The following is a 17,127-nucleotide window of genomic DNA, read 5'->3' on the forward strand; positions in this document are numbered from 1 at the left end:
GGTTCTCTCATTGCCAGGGTATAACTCTCAAATTAAGCTCATTTGTAATGTATGGGAAAATTATATGCTAATAATGTCCGAAAGCTGATGGCTAGTGAGGTTTGTGTCTATATGAATGTGCTTTTGAGTTTTGAACCTTAATTTACAATCTAGAGATTAAATATGGAATCTTGTGTTTTCTACAAATGTTGGAGATGTTACAATATTAGAATTGTTGATTTTCTATGATGCCTTGATGTCTTTTGATAAACTTAGAATGAATTGTGGACTTGGGAAGGGAGGATTTCATCAATAAGCATGTAAGAAAACACCATTAACACATGTCAGTATGAAAATGACTAAACTGGGGCATGAATACCAAAAAATGTTAACCTTGTACCTATAGTAAAATAATGGAAGTTCAAACTCTGGAAATCATGTGTTTTTCCTTTTTAAACTGATCCATGCATGGAAACATGAAAAAGATTGCTGAGGTTGTGGCCATTAACAATATATACCTAGAGGGATAAAGCAACATCATAAAGAGAAAATTTGGAAAATGTACACCCTTGGGCTAACCTAGAACTACAAGCTAGGACAAGAATTGGTCACAGCCATGTACCTACAAAACCTACTTATAATATCTAGGGAACTTCAGAGTGCATACACGTGTGTGTGTATACATGTTGGATGTATATATATGTTTACAAGATATAAACAGAACCTTGTACTAGATGTAGGCAAAGATATTCACTAGATACAAAAATTTCCTTGTGTCACTTGTTGAGACCAGAGAAATACCTATTTGGATGTGGTGATTAGATTTCAACATAGCCTTCTTGATGGTTTGGTTCTTGAATTATGAGGCGGTGGTGTCTGTTGTACCCTTAAATTTTACTCCGTATGAAGTAATTACTAATTTATGGAGGCAAAATTCTTGTATCATGAAAGGAATAACAGTTTCTTGTTGATACTATTTTGTTTGGATGTTGAGTTCCTATATTGTTCAAAATGTGATTTGATTGCCTGATTGTTGCAACTCACATTTCATCCGTTGTTTGTATTCTGCCTGTAGGGTAATATGATACTATCAGATATTGGAGTTGCTGAGAAGTGAATATATCATTCTACTCTCAATGGTAATTATAGTCTGCCTAGTGTAACGTAATTGATAATATCATGGCCTCGCCCCCTAGTCCCAGTTGGTTTCTTTAGTTTTTGTCCATGAATGACACTTTATTCAAATAAGCATTGGTGTGCTGTTACTCATGTATCTTTTTTCTTATTCATAGAAAAAATAACTATTTAAATATGTTGTTCTATGTCCTCATGATCTCTGTTAACAAAACGTCAAATCTCAGAGCTTCTTAGCCTTTCTTTTTGAGTGTCAAGTCATTTTCTCAATATGTGATCTAAAAAATCTCTGTTGTGTTCCTACAGGTTTGTTTTGTAGATGCTAATTGGGATTCACCATCTGTATATATCCATTGTATGATTCTATTATTTTTTTGCCGGAAAAAAGGTTTATAATAGATATCATGTTTAGGAGAAGGATTTTTGTTGACCTATGAGTTTTGTATTTCTCCCAAATTTTGGAATATTACCGTGAAGCTTTTGTGTCAATCTTGAAGGGGTTAGCCCTTTTCTTTTTCTGTTTACCCAATCTACACTTGCTATTGGTGTTGAAAGAGATCCAGAAAAAATTGCCATTCAGTTATGAGGTGGTTGGGATAAGGTCAAGCTGCTATTGTAGCATGAAATTGCATGTAATATCAAAAGAAAGATTATGCTTACTCAAATTCTTAGAAGAAAAATGTTTCTGATCCACACCATTTTTATAGTGTTTTGAAGGATTTAATGGGGAGCGTCACAAAAAATTAATAATGATAACTTATAGCTATGGCCAACTCCAAAATGCAACTATATGCCATTTAGTGGGGGCCAAAACAAGATGCAGCTGTAAGAACCATTTGTTGCACTTTAGGTTGCTACTATTACTTTAACTTGTGTTTACGGTCACTTTCACAACTGCAACTATAAGAAATTGTTGCACCACCTATGGCTACACCATGTAGCGGTCAGCTTGGTGTGCAACCATAATTTGCAGGCACACCATTTCTGACCTCTAGTGAGGGTCACTAGCCGCTGCTATAAGGCATTATTCCTGTAGTGCTCCCTCTTACTATTTGGCTTGGTTAATATCATACTAGTTTGAAAATTTTGGGTATATGGTTTCTAGAGATGCATTTGAAGTTCATTTGTTAGAGAATATTTGAATTTTGGGAGTTGGTAGTGGAGTATTAATTTTCCAAGGTTGAGATTTGTTGGTTTTTGGTGTAATTAGTATTCGTTAGTTTAGGGATTCCTTGTCCCACATGGATTATGAATTGGTTTGGTCAATGCTTGGAGGCTTATATATAAGCCCATGTCCTTTTAGCTATCTTAGTGGCTTTAGCCAATATTAGTATAAAGAAAGCTCTTTGCCAAGTAAGAGCCTCTTAGTTCGATATTCTTCCAATTTTGTAATTTTCTAATTTAAAAGTTAATGAATTGATTGCTATTTCCCAAGGACATAGGTAAGACACTCTTATGGTACATCATAAATATTATGTCCTTTCTTTTATCTTTATTAATCTTATTGCTTTTCTTTCTATTTAGAGTTAGTTTACTTTGTTTTCTATTATATATATTTGGTGTTATTTAAGTCATGTGAGGCTATGCAATACAACAATAATCATTTGAGTACTATGGAACTAGGCCTTAAAACATTAATTGATATTCCTGTTTGGTGCTATTTGAATCATTTAGAACATAGGTAATAATTATTACATGTTTATATGCTTGTTGCTAGGGTACCTTGCTAGGGTACCATGCCAATGCCTCAAGACAATATTACATTATATGGACCTTGCAAGAGGAGTTATAACCCATACATCTAATCCAAATTACAAACATATGATATCATAGGAGATAGCATGCAAGTGGAAAAATGCTATGCTACCTTCCATCTAATGTAATTGTACCCATGGAATTGCACAAGGAAATTGGTGCTTCTATTGGATTGCTCATATGTCCTCAACTAACATTTCCTCAGAGTATAGAGTAGGCTTCGGAGGCATTTCTAATAGCTCAACCTCTCCTTCCAACATCTCTAAAGCTTTGCTCATTGAAGGACGGTCTATGGGCTTCATCTGTATACACCATAGTGCAACTATCACCATTTTCCTAACAAGCTTCTTTTCATCTTCAGTGGCATCTCCAAGTCTATGTTATCCCTTGATCATATCTATCATAAATCCATGATGGAAAATATATTTGACTCGAGTGCGCTGCATTTGCATTCACATTCTTTCTTCTCCCCACCATCTCCATTAACAACATTCCAAAACTATAAACATCAGCTTTGTATGAGACACCTCCAATATTTTTATAGAACAATTCTGGAGCAATATATCCCAATGTTCCTCGTGCAGCAGTGAGAGACACCATACTTTCATCGTTGAATACAATTTTGCAAGGCCAAAATCTGAAACTTTTGGTGTAAAGTCTTCATCAAGAAGAATATTGTGTGGCTTGATATCAAAATGTAGAATTTGCATGTCACAACCTTGATGTAAGTATTCAATCCCACGCCCCACTCCAAGTGCAACCTTATACAACCTTTCCCAGCTCAAAAAAGTGTTATTTTCTTCTTTAAGAAAAATAAACTTATCAAGAGAACCATTGGGCATGAAGTCATATATAAGTGCCCATTTTGATCCCTGTACACAAAATCCTACAAGTCTCACCACATTAACATGGTGAATTCTTCCTATTGTTGCAACCTCATTGATGAAATCTTGTCCATTAGCTTTTGACATGACCAGCACTTTCACAGCTACAATGCGACCACTTCGAAGTTTTCCTTTATATACAGAGCCAAAACCTCCTTGACCTAATTTATTCGCAAAGTTATGAGTCATCTTCTTTATGTCTGAATACGAGTACTTGATGGGTTGGAGATTTTTTTGACTCCGTAAGAATTCTTCAATACTATCATCTAATGATAGATGTCTCCGGTGGAACTTGTAAATCAAATAGGCGAATAGACATAACATCCCGAGCATAGTCCTTCCTATGACTAAACACAAATCAAATGTAAAAAAAATGAATATTTTAAGAAAAAGGAACAAGATATCAAAAACAAAGTTAAATCCAACAAATATAGATGGTAGAAAAAATTATTCTACCTTCATATAAAGTAAAACACTAAGTTGTTGTGTTGTTAGAGAGCCATATGAAATAACTACTTTAACAATCACTTTATAGTGTACTGTTGCTTGGGGAGCAATTTGATGGAAGTACTGGGGCCTTGGATAAGAAGACCCTAGTTTCAATTCCATTGTTTTGACTTCTTTAGATGTTAGTGGAGTTGAATTACATTTAAATTTGGGAGAAAATTTTGAATTACATCTAAATTGATTTTGCTTTGTACAGTCAAACAAAGCAAAATCAATTTGAAGTTCACTGTACAACCTTCAAAATGCAAGAATTCCAAGAATTTTCATATCAACTCTTTACAATATTGTTTTTACAAAAAATTAGTAGTTGGAATTTAGGAGGCTTACCAATAATACGCAGTATCCAGCCGCCTAGTAAGGAAGAGATGTAACAAATTAAAAATATGGACCAATATAAGTGAGAGACATAAATAACGTTAGAAGAGGAGACATGTAAGTGAAGAATGCCTTACCAATCATCGGGATGTTGCAGGGATAGTATCCGCAATTACCAATTTCTTCTTGAAGTCCTTTCAAACCATCCAAGCCATGTTAGTCACAAGGAAGAATGCCCTTGATCGCCTAAATTTTAAATTTTTTGAGAAGCAAGAAATGGAGAGATTAATTCAGATGAAAGAACTCTAAATAAATCTTTTGTCTTATTCTCATGAGAAAATAATAATTGCAAGTAGCACCTTACCTCGAATTTTAAGGTTGGGAGAAAGAACCCCCTGTTAACAATGAAGTTTGATTTGTAAAAAATTAGGAAAAATGACAAAAATAAAGATTTGATTAAAAGAACTTCTAATTGGAGCCTTACTAATAAAGGGAAGGAATAAATCATTGGTTATAAACTTCCAAAGCCCTGCAAGATTAAACCAAACAGTGAAATTAGGGATAGAAATATTGAAGACTCACGCAAGGAAGATAAGATGGTTAGCATAATCAGATTTTCAGGGAATTAATTTCCTATAAAATGCGTTTCCTTGATTGCAGGCACTGTAACCCCAACTCCAAAGATCAAGTATGAGGGCATCTTATACTCACAATTTTTCTCTGTAGTGTTGGGAATATGTTCGTTCGAGCATTGAAAGGCACTTGCAGTGAAATCTGTAGAGGAGCAAGCTTGCCCTTTCATTTCGCATTGGCGGTTGCAGACGAGTTCCAAAAATGAAAGCTGAAGCCCCAGAAGCATATAATCTTGCAAATCTGACATCGAAAGATTGCTGGGCTCTGGAAGTGACTTCAACGGTTGAATAATAATAGATGTGCCGATGGTGCATGAATACGGAATATCTCCCACCGACACATAGTCTCCGACAACTGCATAAGCGTATGTTGGTGAGGAAGAGGAAGAGCCTCTAGTGTTGCATGGAATTATATGACTGTAGTTGTCGTCCCTGATTGACTGCTCACAGTTCATCAAAACTATTGTATAGAATATTGTTCAGAAGCGGAGATAGCAGCACTCCATTCCGATAAGGCACATTAATAGGAAGTATACCATCTCATAGGACATTGAATTCATGTAATATGCACCAATGGAATGAAGAGGACTGGAGATCAACAGTTGTCCTTCTTTCGCCCAGGATCCACTACCCGAATTGTATAATTCTGGTAGTTGATCTGGGTAACTAAGTATTTCCCACCATGAAGGTTTATCATAGTACGATTGTTTTCACAAATCAATTCATACTCAGGGTAACGCAGCTGGGGGATCGCTTGTAATCGAAAAGGGTAGGAAATGTTCCTCATATCTCCGCAGGAAGAGGGCTGCATTTCTGGTACTTGTGATGCTTAGCAACACAAACTGAAAGGAAGCAGGCATGGATGACTACTGTCATGAGGCCTACTCCCACGAGTTGTGCCTCCCTTAACATTATCAACTTAGAGAGGAGAGAGAGAGAGATGCTCTGTTTTTGGGTTGTGAGTTCCACAGAGGAGAGAGATACTCTGTTTTAATTGCAGCTTTCTTCAACTATTATTCTTCCCCAAACTGTTTGATTTTTCAACAGGGACCACACTTTCATCCTATCACATCCAGCCAACTGTGAGCTTCCCATTATTTAGAATCACTATGTTAGAAATGATGCTTGAAGTTATTATGGTTTATATTGGAATTGTTTATGTTTTAAATATTACATAATTTTTAGGTCTCAACAATGGGAAAAGGATAAAGAAGTATCGTCTTTCTTTACTCATACGGCATGTTAGTAAATACTGATAGACCAATTTTCTACAATTTTTTCAAGTAAATTTTATATTCTGAGATAAAACTAAATTTTTATTGTAGCAGTCCTCCATCTTTTTTGTATTCCCTAAAAGCACCTGCTTCCCAAACAAACAAAGTTCTTCACCCTTTGTACAAAATTTTCAAATCTAACTACATATATATAAAGTAGGGGAGAAGCAGTGCAGATTAAAACTATAGAGATAAGCAGTTGCTTAAAAATGGGCATCTCTTTATTCTTCTTCTTCTTGTTTATGAGATTGTTTGCAGAGATTAATGGAGGGAGCCAAGATGATGAGTGCAAGGCGTCAAGGTGCAGTCACCATGGTCCAGTCATCCGGTTTCCGTTCAGGCTAAAACACCAGCCAGAACACTGTGGATATCCGGAGTTTGAGTTATCATGCTCAGAAGAGAAGCGGACCATACTAGAGTTGCCCTCTTCAGGAAAGCTCTGGGTGAAGGAAATAAATTACGCTTCTCAGGAGATTGTTGTCCATTACTCGGATGATTGCCTTCAAAGGCAGATTCTAAACTTTAATTTATCTGTCTCTCCCTTCACATATGAGTACACATACGACTTCTCCTTCTTCAATTGTTCTGAAAATAAAACAAATGAGCTTCTATATATATTTCGGTCCATCCCTTGCAGTTTTACTTTTCTCTCAAGTAACCCAGTTTATGTCATTGAGTCCTCTTATTTCTCTCTCGCTGAAGTGAACTTATCCTCTTGCCGGAAGATTTTCAATGCTACACTCCCAGATGATTATATATATGGAGGGGAATCTTTTATGAATTGGTCAAAACCTATGTGCGGAAACTGTGAAGCAAAAGGAAACAAGTGCCAACGGAAGAAGAATAATAGCACGGAACTTGAAATCGAATGCATTGATAAACCAGCAAAAGGTACTAAATCCTGCTTCTTCGTCATTTTCACCTTGCAAGCCCTTTCTTATCTCCGACTATGATGTTAATATGCACATGAAATTTTCTTATGTATGCTCTGTTCGTACCATGAAATTGGATTGAACCCTTATGGATGTGAACCAAATTAACTACTATACTAATGGATCTGAACATGCCATATTATTTATTCATTACAAGCTAAAACAATCGAACCTGTAGAAAGGACTGCAAAGGCCAAGGTTGAAATCCAAATACACCAAAAATAATTATACTCATGTTACAACGTCATGTAATCTATTATGATTTTACTAATTAAAAGAATACAAAAAGCTAATAAGTTTACTATCTTTTACAGGTGCTCCAATGGATAAAATGGTGCTTACAGGTGATTTCCTATTCATATTCTTTTCAATAATGAGGGTGACATCATGATGATGATTCTTAGTTTGTCTCTTTTTTTTTTTCTTGTTTCATTTACTTATAGAAACTTTTTTTTCCCCTATGTGCAGAAGCAATCCTTGGTTTCCTTCATTTCACTTTTGGAATCTTTATAATATTTATTGTCTATCGCTCTAATAAGTTGAAAAGAGAGCATAGAATAAATATTCAAAAGTTTTTGGAAGATTATAGAGCTCTCAAGCCCTCAAGGTACTCCTATGCTGATATTAAAAAGATCACAAATAATTTCAAGGACAAACTAGGTCAAGGAGGTTATGGGACTGTTTATAAAGGAAAGCTCTCAAATGAAGTTTTTGTTGCAGTAAAGATCCTTGATGATTTCAAAGGAAACGGGGAAGATTTCATTAATGAAGTAGGAACAATGAGTACCATACATCATGTTAACGTGGTTCGGTTGCTCGGGTTTTGTGCAGATGGATATAAGCGAGCTTTGATTTATGAATTTTTACCAAATGAGTCACTAGACAAGTTCATATTTTCAGCATTTGGCAATAATTATTCTCTAGGTTGGCATAAGCTTCAAGATATTGCTATTGGCATAGCTAAAGGTATTGAGTATCTTCACCAAGGTTGTGATCAAAGAATCCTTCATTTGGATATCAAACCTCATAATATTTTGCTTGATCATAACTTTAATCCGAAGATTTCTGATTTTGGTTTAGCCAAATTATGCTCTAAGGAGCAAAGTGCAGTATCTATGACAGCAGCAAGGGGGACCATGGGTTATATTGCACCAGAAATGTTATCAAGAAATTTTGGGAATGTGTCTTCTAAGTCAGATGTTTATAGTTTTGGTATGTTGTTGATTGAAATGGTAGGGGGAAGGAAGAATATTGATGCTACAGTAGAAAATACTAGTCAAGCATACTTCCCAGAATGGCTCTATAATCATTTGGATCAAGAGCAAGAGGTACACATCCGAATTGAGGACGAAAGTGATATTAAAATAGCAAAGAAACTAAGCATCATAGGGCTTTGGTGTATCCAATGGTATCCAATAGATCGTCCTTCCATGAAAATTGTGGTTGGAATGTTGGAAGGAGAAGAAGGCAATTTAGTTATGCCTCCTAATCCTTTTACCTCTATGGGACAAACAAGGACAAGTGTTAGAAGACGCAAAACATCTATCCAACCAGAGTTGACAGTCATATCAGAAATAGAATAAGAAGTTGTCTATTATGAGTGTTTAATTTGGGTAATAATCATGTTGTAATAAATGGTGATAATGTAATCTCGTTATTTATTGCTATAGTTTAATAAAATCAGTTGCTTTTGAGGCTCACCTTTATTAATTGTTTCTTTCCTTGCACTAATTGAGATCTTCCAGTAAAGTTTGCAGATGGATCTCAAAAAATAAAAAATGTGGAAGACTCTTGTTCTCCAACGAGAGTAGGCTTTGAGGTTAGGTAAGCAACTATAAGGGAGCTTATTAAAAAACTAGCCTTAAGCAAATAACGTTAGTCATTATGTCTTGCTTTCTTGGGAGAAGCTTAGTATTATTAAGGTAGCTAGGAGGACTTGTTCTCATGTGATTTGTTGCCTTGTTACTTGCGAAGATCTCGCAACATTCTTTTGCATCTTGCAAATTAGATCTAAGAAATTACAAGGTTAGGTTCTCATAAGAAAATTTGAGGCATGGTGGATAATATTTTCAAAAAAAATTTAAAAAAATAAGTTTTTGAGAACAATTTGTAAAAACAATTTTATATCATTTTTAGGAATAAAATTCTATTTGAAATTCTAAAATATGGTTTTCTTTATTAGTTATAGGTGAATGTAATTTACCATTCAAAATGAAAAAAAAAAAAACTCCAATCACTCTGTTTTCATGATATTTTTATTCTAAAATCTGTTAGATGTATTTTTGAGGTTGGAAAATTATTTTTGTTTTAAAAAATAAAAACTAATTTTAAAAATATTTGCAAACAAACCTTCAGTGTGTTAGTTGAAAGTACATCTTTCCTTATCGAAAACCACTTAGATTAGTTCTTTGGGGGTTGGGGTTTGTTATTAAAAAGTTTCCTAACTCAACGATGGATATAACTACATTGTTGAATCATGTGAAACCTATTGCTATGTGTCTATTTTTTTATTTTTAAAAAAAGACTTTAAAATTTTTAAATCATCCCCATAAGCATCATCATTTCAAGAAGTCTATGAATTTTTATAATCGACTATTTCTCACTAATGGTCGTGGACCATATAGTCCATTGTATGTATGCGGCCAATTTCTCACTATGTTTCTTTCTTTATGTGGTCCATTATATATAGGGTCTATTTTCAATTTGTGTGGCTCATACAACTATATAGTCCATTATATATGTGTGACCATTGTATCACTATGATTTATTCTTTATGTGGTCTATTGTATATGGGGTCTATTTTCAATTTGTGTGGCCCATTGTATATAGGGGTACTCATCAAGTTCATTTTCTTGGTACTAAATGGAGTTTGTCCTTGCACTTGGAGGGACTTGATTCCTTTGCCTTCCTGGAATATCCAATGAACTGGATGAGATAAAAGGAAGCACCCATGAACCACTCAATTATGAATTTTAGGAAGAGGATAAATTAATTGAATTTTTGGTTTTGTCTTGCTTGATTGACATTAAAGCCACCAAGCTAGTTCATAATATAACTAATTTTTATGAATTTCTAAACCTCCAAGCTAGTTTAACGGGTTCTATCTTATTTATACAACTTTTTCCATAGAATATTAGGTACCAATCAATTCTTTTAGCAACATGTTGTCATCTCCATGGAATATCTCAGTCATTGTGTTATGAATCTTATCATATTTTTTGGATACTGATTATGACAATGACTGTCAATTGGCATTTAGCCTCTCAAACTTGACTAGTTTAGTCTCCTATGTCCCTAAGGGCCCCATGAGGAAAGAAATTGATGCATGTATCATTTTTTAGGCAAGGGATTGCAACTTGGACTCATGAGAGATCACTTTTTTGTTTGTAATTGTATATCTTTCTCTACATGCCTACCTTTAGAGTAATTTAGATAAAGTGACTTTAAATTATTCTATTTTTGTGAGTTTCAATTAGCATTCTAGTTACCTTCATGGAATTTGCTTTCAATAGTGAACCAATCTTGGTATTCCTTGCATTTCCCAATTTGGAAAAGGATGCCTTTAGTTAATTAATGTAAGGTTGTCCAAATTCTAATTTTAATTTTTATTAATTTCCTCGTAAATTGTATGATTAGTTTTTTTTAATGATTTTTCTCTTAATAATAAGAAAACAATAAGCTCTTTAGAGCATCTCATTACTAAATAGGAAAATTAGTGGAAAAAAAAAGGAAAATTGATGTTGTAAGCCTTAAATTTTTGAATGAGATTTGTTTAATTTATCTTAAAACTAAATAAATTATAATTTGACTTAAGCCTAAATAGAACGTAATTTTATTAAATATTTTATTACATTTTAAGACTTATGTTAAAAGATAAGCATGGCCTTAATTCAAAAGTGAGCCTAAAAAAATAGTTTATTGTACAAAAATCCCATTCATCATGAACCATTCATTACAACATTTGCTAACTACACATTCATAAATAATAATAGAAAAGAAAAATATTTTTTTCACTCAAATTATGAAATGAGTATGAAATTGACTTGTAAACAAGTGAATATTAGCCTAACTTGTTCTTGGCAAGTGAAACATTAATGATTCTTGTACATGGGTTATTAGTTTTAAGATTTCATTGAAACCATTTGCTTATAAAGGGGGCAACACCATGACTAAACAAAACGAAGGGAAGAAGGGAAAATTTTATGGAGAGAAAATCAATATAGAAAACCAACGGATCAAGGGGTTTGGGTTTAGATTTGCTTTAACAATTGTCTTAACTTGTTAGGGAGTTTCAATGAAGGATCATACACTCATCAGGTAATATAATTTCATCTAGATTGATTTGAAGTAGGATATAGGATAACCATAAAATCCTAACAAAATTTATTTCACCAAAAAATATTTTGGTGTAAATTTTTGTCCTTTCCTCTATAACGATGCCACTCTTTTGATTCCAAGACAAAAGTTAGCTGATGTAATTTAGGGTTTGGGGTTTGTTCTCCAATGAGATCTCTAGTCAATCAAGTATATTGAAATCTCTAATCAATCAAGTAAAAGCAGGATGATTAAGCCGTTGCAATGCCTCCCACTTTTCCACCATGGTAGTGTTTTTTTCCTAAGGCAAAGACATGATATTTTATTTTCTTAAATATGGATATAATTTTATTTTCCAGCATACTTCTTTCTCATGAATTTATTTATTTATTTATTTTTGAGTTGATGCCACTAGGATTGACATTATAATTAAATATAAGAAATATGTCCAGCATGAGTATAGTGATTATTTTATGTAATCAACAACCTTGAATATAGCAAATGTTTTGTTTTTCTACATTGATACATAAATATTAGTCTAACAAAATAAATTATTTATTTTTTTTTCTAAAATGTTGAAAAATAAATAAACATGTCACATGGTGTCGTCATTGTTTTCTCTTGGGGTACATAGCTAACATGATATTTTGTTAATTGTGACTTGTGATCACCAGAGCAAGTAATATAATATTTTATCTCCTAAAGTATGAATACAATTTTGTAAGATGACCTATTTTCCTATGCAATTATTTTCTTGCTAGAAACAAACTACTTTTCGTAGTTTTCCCTTTGGAATTCACTTCAGAAAATAAAAAATAATAATAAGAATTTACTTCACAAATCAGAAGATGTATGATGCCTTATTAGCATTAAGCAAACTCCTCCCTACATTTTGTTCCAATGCATCTTCCTTTCTTACTTTTAGGTTCTCCCTTTCGACTCCATTTGCCCTACTCCTCCCTGTTGAACAGACTCAATTTTCAATTTTTAAGATGACGTCTCTAGAATTGGAATGCAGTATCATGTCGACCCATAGGCTGGCTCGGATTTAGCCTAACCCAGCACGTTTGAGACCCAACATCAAAGCCCAATTGGGTTGAGGAAGCAATTCTAGGCCCAACGCAAAGCTATTTGGGTTAGAGCATGAGGAATTATGCCATGGCTAGTGGTGAATATCACTTTTAAAGAGAGGCAAAAATGTGTCTCATCTTAATATAAACTAAGTGTAGATGGTTGCCATAATAAGCCTAACTAATTCCTGAGTACACTAATCCATGTTTTTCCCCTCTTACTTTCTCTAGATTGCTCAAACATCATTGGATCATCAAACATCATTTTTCCAGATTTGGACCCGATTTGTGTAGAACTGGTTGAAGTTGTAGCTCGACCAGTCCACCTTTTGCTTCTCCTTGCACTTGGATGATGGTTAAACATGGGAAAATACAAGTTTGAATCACAAGTTCAAAATCAATTAAGCTAAATGTTCTATTAGCTAGGTTGTGTTCAGGGCATTGGGGCTCATTAGTGGAAGTTAAGATTCAAAACACCACTCTATAGTTCTTAATTGGTTGTTAAATGCTTTGATCAAATTTCTCCTAGTGTTTGATTTTTCTATAGCATTGAATATCATAGTCAATATTCAATTATGAGGGTGACTGGGTACATCAACTCAACTTGCCCACAATGTTTGATTTTTCTATAGCATTAACTATTATAGTTAGCATTGAAGTATGAGGGTGACTAGGTCCATCAATTTGTCCACAATGTTTGATTTTTCTATATATAATGTTTTGTAGCTAGTCAAGCACGAGGAGCTATCTAATTACTAGACATACCCACATGCTTATGAAAGGAGGAGGTCTTGCAAGTTGTTATCCTATTTAATAGGTGAAGGATTAGAATTACTGAAAATAATTGTCTTAAGTATGTGTGTGTGTATTTTTTTATTATATTAAATACATGTTTTAGATATTGTTACTAAATATTGGATTAAAACAGGAATTTCCTAAGTAATTAAAATGACTTCTCTTGAACTTGAATTCCCTTCTTTCCCTTTTTAGCTAAAAAAAAAAAAAAAAAACTCCCTCTTATAGACGATAATTACTACAAATTGTTAAATTGTTGGAAGATACATGTTTTAGGGTTTTGCTTTGATATTTTGTTGCTACTAAATAGATTGAACCAATTTAATAGTCTTTTACGCTTTCCACCTAAGACAATTATATGTTATTTAATAGAGATTTAGGGTGGAAATTTCACTTCAAAGCATGATGGAAGGTTTTTGTATTTTTTTTTTCAAAGAACTGACATAACTAAAGTTGATCTCAAAAGCAAATCTAGAAATTTATTAAAATCAAATCTGAAATTTAAAGGAGGAAAAAAAATAACAAAGAAAAAAAAACTCATATTTGGTAAAAGTATATAATATAACCGTTACTTATGAATTTATGAACCTCCAAGCTAGTTTAATAGGTTCTATCTTATCTATACACCTTTCTCCATAGATTATTAGGTATCAATCAATTCTGTTAGTAGCATGTTACCATCTCTACTTCAAGTCATATTTATGTCTGGACATCTATGGATAGACCTTCTACCAATGCAAAGCAAGTGGAGTAGCAAAATTTCTTAGTCATTGTATGACGAATCTTATCATCTTTTTTCAACTCTAATTATGACAATGAATGACATCTAACACCCAGTCTCTCAAAACTTGACTAGTTCCTATGGGGCCAACGAGGAAAGAAATTGATTCATGCATCATTTTACTTAAGGGACTACAACTTGGAACCATGAGAGATCATTTTTTTTTTTGTTTGTAATTATATATCTTTCTTGATGCATCCACCTTCAAACTTTCAAATAATTCTCTTTTTGTGAGTTTCAATTGGAAATTTGTCTTTGTGGAATTTGCTACTACATTCCTAGTGAAACCTAAGTTGGTATCTCCTACATTGTCCAATTCGAAAGAGGATGCCTTTATTGACTAACGTAAGGCTCTCCAAAATTTGATTTTGATTTTATTTATTTCTTCATGAATCATATGATTAGTTCTTCTTATGAAATTTCTCTTAAGAATAAGGAAACTAGTAACTCTCTAAAGCACCTCATTTCTTAATAAGAAAATTATTGGTAAAAAGGGAAATTGATGTTGTAAGCCTCAATTTCTCAAATGAGATTTGTTTAATTTATCTTAAAGCTAAATAAAATTTAATTTGACTTTGGTTTAAATAGAACTTTATTTTTTTTTATTTTATTATATTTTAAGACTTTAAGTTTAAAGATAAGAATGACCTTAAAACAAAAAACGAGCCTAAATAGAAGCATATTATATAAAGATCACATTAATCATGAACCATTGATTAAAACATTAGCTAACTACATATTAAAAAAGAATAACAGAAAAGAAAATGATTTTTTTCTTCACTATAATTATGAGATGATTGTGAAATTTACATGTAATTAGGTGAATAATAGCATAACTTGTTCTTGGTAGGTGAAACATTAATGATTGTTGTGCATAGGTTATCAGTTTTAACATTTCATTGAAATTGTTTACTTGGAAAGGGGGTGGTACCACAACTAAACATAACAAAACTATTTATTTAGAAGGGCGGAAGGAAAAACTTTATGGAGAGAAAACCAATCTATAAAAACAATCAATCGAGAGATCTGGATTTAGATTTTGCTTTAATTACTATCTTAACTAGTTAGAGGTTTGAGTGAAAGTTACCACTTATAATCACAAACAAATGATGTGCTATATTTTCATCCACGTTGATTGTGAAATAGGATATATGATAACCATAAAATTATGAAAAATTTTATTTTGCCAAAATACATTTTTATTTTGTAAATTATTGAAAAAGTGGTGTATATATAATTAAAATAACAAGTAATTTTCTATTGTAAATTAGATTATAGAAAAAAAAATTGAACAAAAATTGAAATTTGTAAGTTTTTGCTTATATATTTTTCTACTAAAAAATAAAGTTTATAGTAGAAAGTCAAATATTATATGATAATTATTCTTACGATAATTTAAAAAACGAAATGTAAATTCATGATTGAAAGTGATATTTTGCCATAAATAATTTTGAGGTAAATAGTGGAGTTCATGGCACAATGTTATATACTACGCAAAAATTATTCTCACCATGTTTTTTACAATAAAAAGTAACTTCTTAGCGATATGTAATATTTTCAAAAGAATTTTGGGAAGTATCTTTTAGGAAGGTATCAACAAAGACACATTAAACATTGTGGGGCAGTTAATGTATGTAACAAGAGTATAAACAAAGGTAGAAAAGTTTGATTAATTCCTTCGGTAATTTCTTATTTCACATAGCAAGTAGGCATTGAAAAATTTTCCACAAAATTTATGAGGGAGGAATAATGTCCAAAATGTGTCAATCAAATAGACTAAACACTATGTATATATATACAAACACACACATATATATTGTTTTCCATAAGAAAATGGGTGCCATTATTTTTAAAAGAATTATTGAGAAGGACCTTTTGGGAAGGTGTCAATTTAAAAACATTAAAAATTGTGGGATAGTTGATGTATCTTACAAGGATTGAAAGGATGGTGGAAAAGCTTGACTGATGGTTAGATGGTTTCTTATTTTCCATGGAAAAACTGGCTTTGAAATTTCCCCACAAAATTTATGAGGGACGAATAATGTCCAAAATCTGCTAATCAAATGGACTAAACATGGTGGAGATAACCAATATATATATATATATATATATATATAATCATTTTCAAAAGGATTATTAAGAAGGACCCAACAAATTCTAGGATACCAACAAATTCTTAACTAAATTCGTATAGATCAAGCTTGACTAATTCTATAATGGTTCTTCTTTTCCATGAAAAGTGGGAGTTATTGTTTTAAAAACAATTAATGGGAAGGCCATAAAAAATATCAAACATATAGAGGACAATTTTGAAGTATAGTTAAGGAACAAAGAGATTTACTAATTTATTTCATAATCAACCCCAACAATAGGCTCATGGGTCAAGCCTAGTGGTAAGCCACAACTTCTGCCAGTCCATATCCATACACGACTTAGGCCGAGTTAGGATCATGGACTAGTTTTTGGGCTTGTCTCCTTAGAAGACATTTTGGAACCCAAGGAAATAGCCTGGAATATTGTTTATGAACTCATTTATAAGCCATGAAAAGTTAATGTACTAACTTTAAATGGAGATAATGTTTAAATTTCTAGAAATAATAGTACCATATTATTTTTATCCAAAGATAGACTACTTTAGCATCTAATAGTAACAAATTATTATTGAAACTCACTTTATTTGATGGTTGTTTTCTAACTATTTCTAATCCTTGGAATATTCCACAGGCTATCTAGCATCTAACAACTACCAACTTAA

The 17,127-nt window shown here is 32.8% G+C and overlaps 2 protein-coding genes and 1 pseudogene across 2 annotated transcripts; 1 reads left to right on the forward strand and 2 right to left on the reverse strand.

The window, feature by feature from the left end:
- Window positions 1–3,044: 3,044 nt before the first annotated feature.
- Window positions 3,045–4,786, reverse strand: LOC117933421 (annotated as a pseudogene).
- A 160-nt stretch (window positions 4,787–4,946) lies between these two features.
- On the reverse strand, window positions 4,947–5,673 carry LOC117933422. Its single transcript, XM_034854779.1, has 3 exons — window positions 5,286–5,673; window positions 5,041–5,103; window positions 4,947–4,969 (listed from the first exon to the last, which is right to left on the reverse strand). The coding sequence occupies exons 1-3, from the start codon at window positions 5,659–5,661 to the stop codon at window positions 4,947–4,949; spliced, it is 462 nt and encodes a 153-aa protein (XP_034710670.1). The 5' UTR covers window positions 5,662–5,673.
- A 1,456-nt stretch (window positions 5,674–7,129) lies between these two features.
- Window positions 7,130–9,073, forward strand: LOC117933613 (rust resistance kinase Lr10-like). Its single transcript, XM_034855066.1, has 3 exons — window positions 7,130–7,371; window positions 7,727–7,756; window positions 7,881–9,073. The coding sequence occupies exons 1-3, from the start codon at window positions 7,257–7,259 to the stop codon at window positions 8,993–8,995; spliced, it is 1,260 nt and encodes a 419-aa protein (XP_034710957.1). The 5' UTR covers window positions 7,130–7,256; the 3' UTR covers window positions 8,996–9,073.
- The last annotated feature ends 8,054 nt before the right edge of the window (window positions 9,074–17,127 follow it).

Source organism: Vitis riparia, chromosome 16 (assembly GCF_004353265.1).
Source record: "Vitis riparia cultivar Riparia Gloire de Montpellier isolate 1030 chromosome 16, EGFV_Vit.rip_1.0, whole genome shotgun sequence".
Taxonomy (NCBI): Eukaryota; Viridiplantae; Streptophyta; class Magnoliopsida; order Vitales; family Vitaceae; genus Vitis; species Vitis riparia.

Coding starts and splice junctions, on each gene's coding strand:
- LOC117933422 (XM_034854779.1), bottom strand. CDS start 5,661: ATGAACTGTGAGCAGTCAATCAGGGACGACAACTACAGTCATATAATT. Junction 5,104..5,285: donor CAACACTACAGAGAAAAATT/GTGAGTATAAGA, acceptor TTAATCTTGCAG/GGCTTTGGAAGTTTATAACC. Junction 4,970..5,040: donor TAGTAAGGCTCCAATTAGAA/GTTCTTTTAATC, acceptor CATTGTTAACAG/GGGGTTCTTTCTCCCAACCT.
- LOC117933613 (XM_034855066.1), top strand. CDS start 7,257: ATGAATTGGTCAAAACCTATGTGCGGAAACTGTGAAGCAAAAGGAAAC. Junction 7,372..7,726: donor CATTGATAAACCAGCAAAAG/GTACTAAATCCT, acceptor TATCTTTTACAG/GTGCTCCAATGGATAAAATG. Junction 7,757..7,880: donor GGATAAAATGGTGCTTACAG/GTGATTTCCTAT, acceptor CCCTATGTGCAG/AAGCAATCCTTGGTTTCCTT.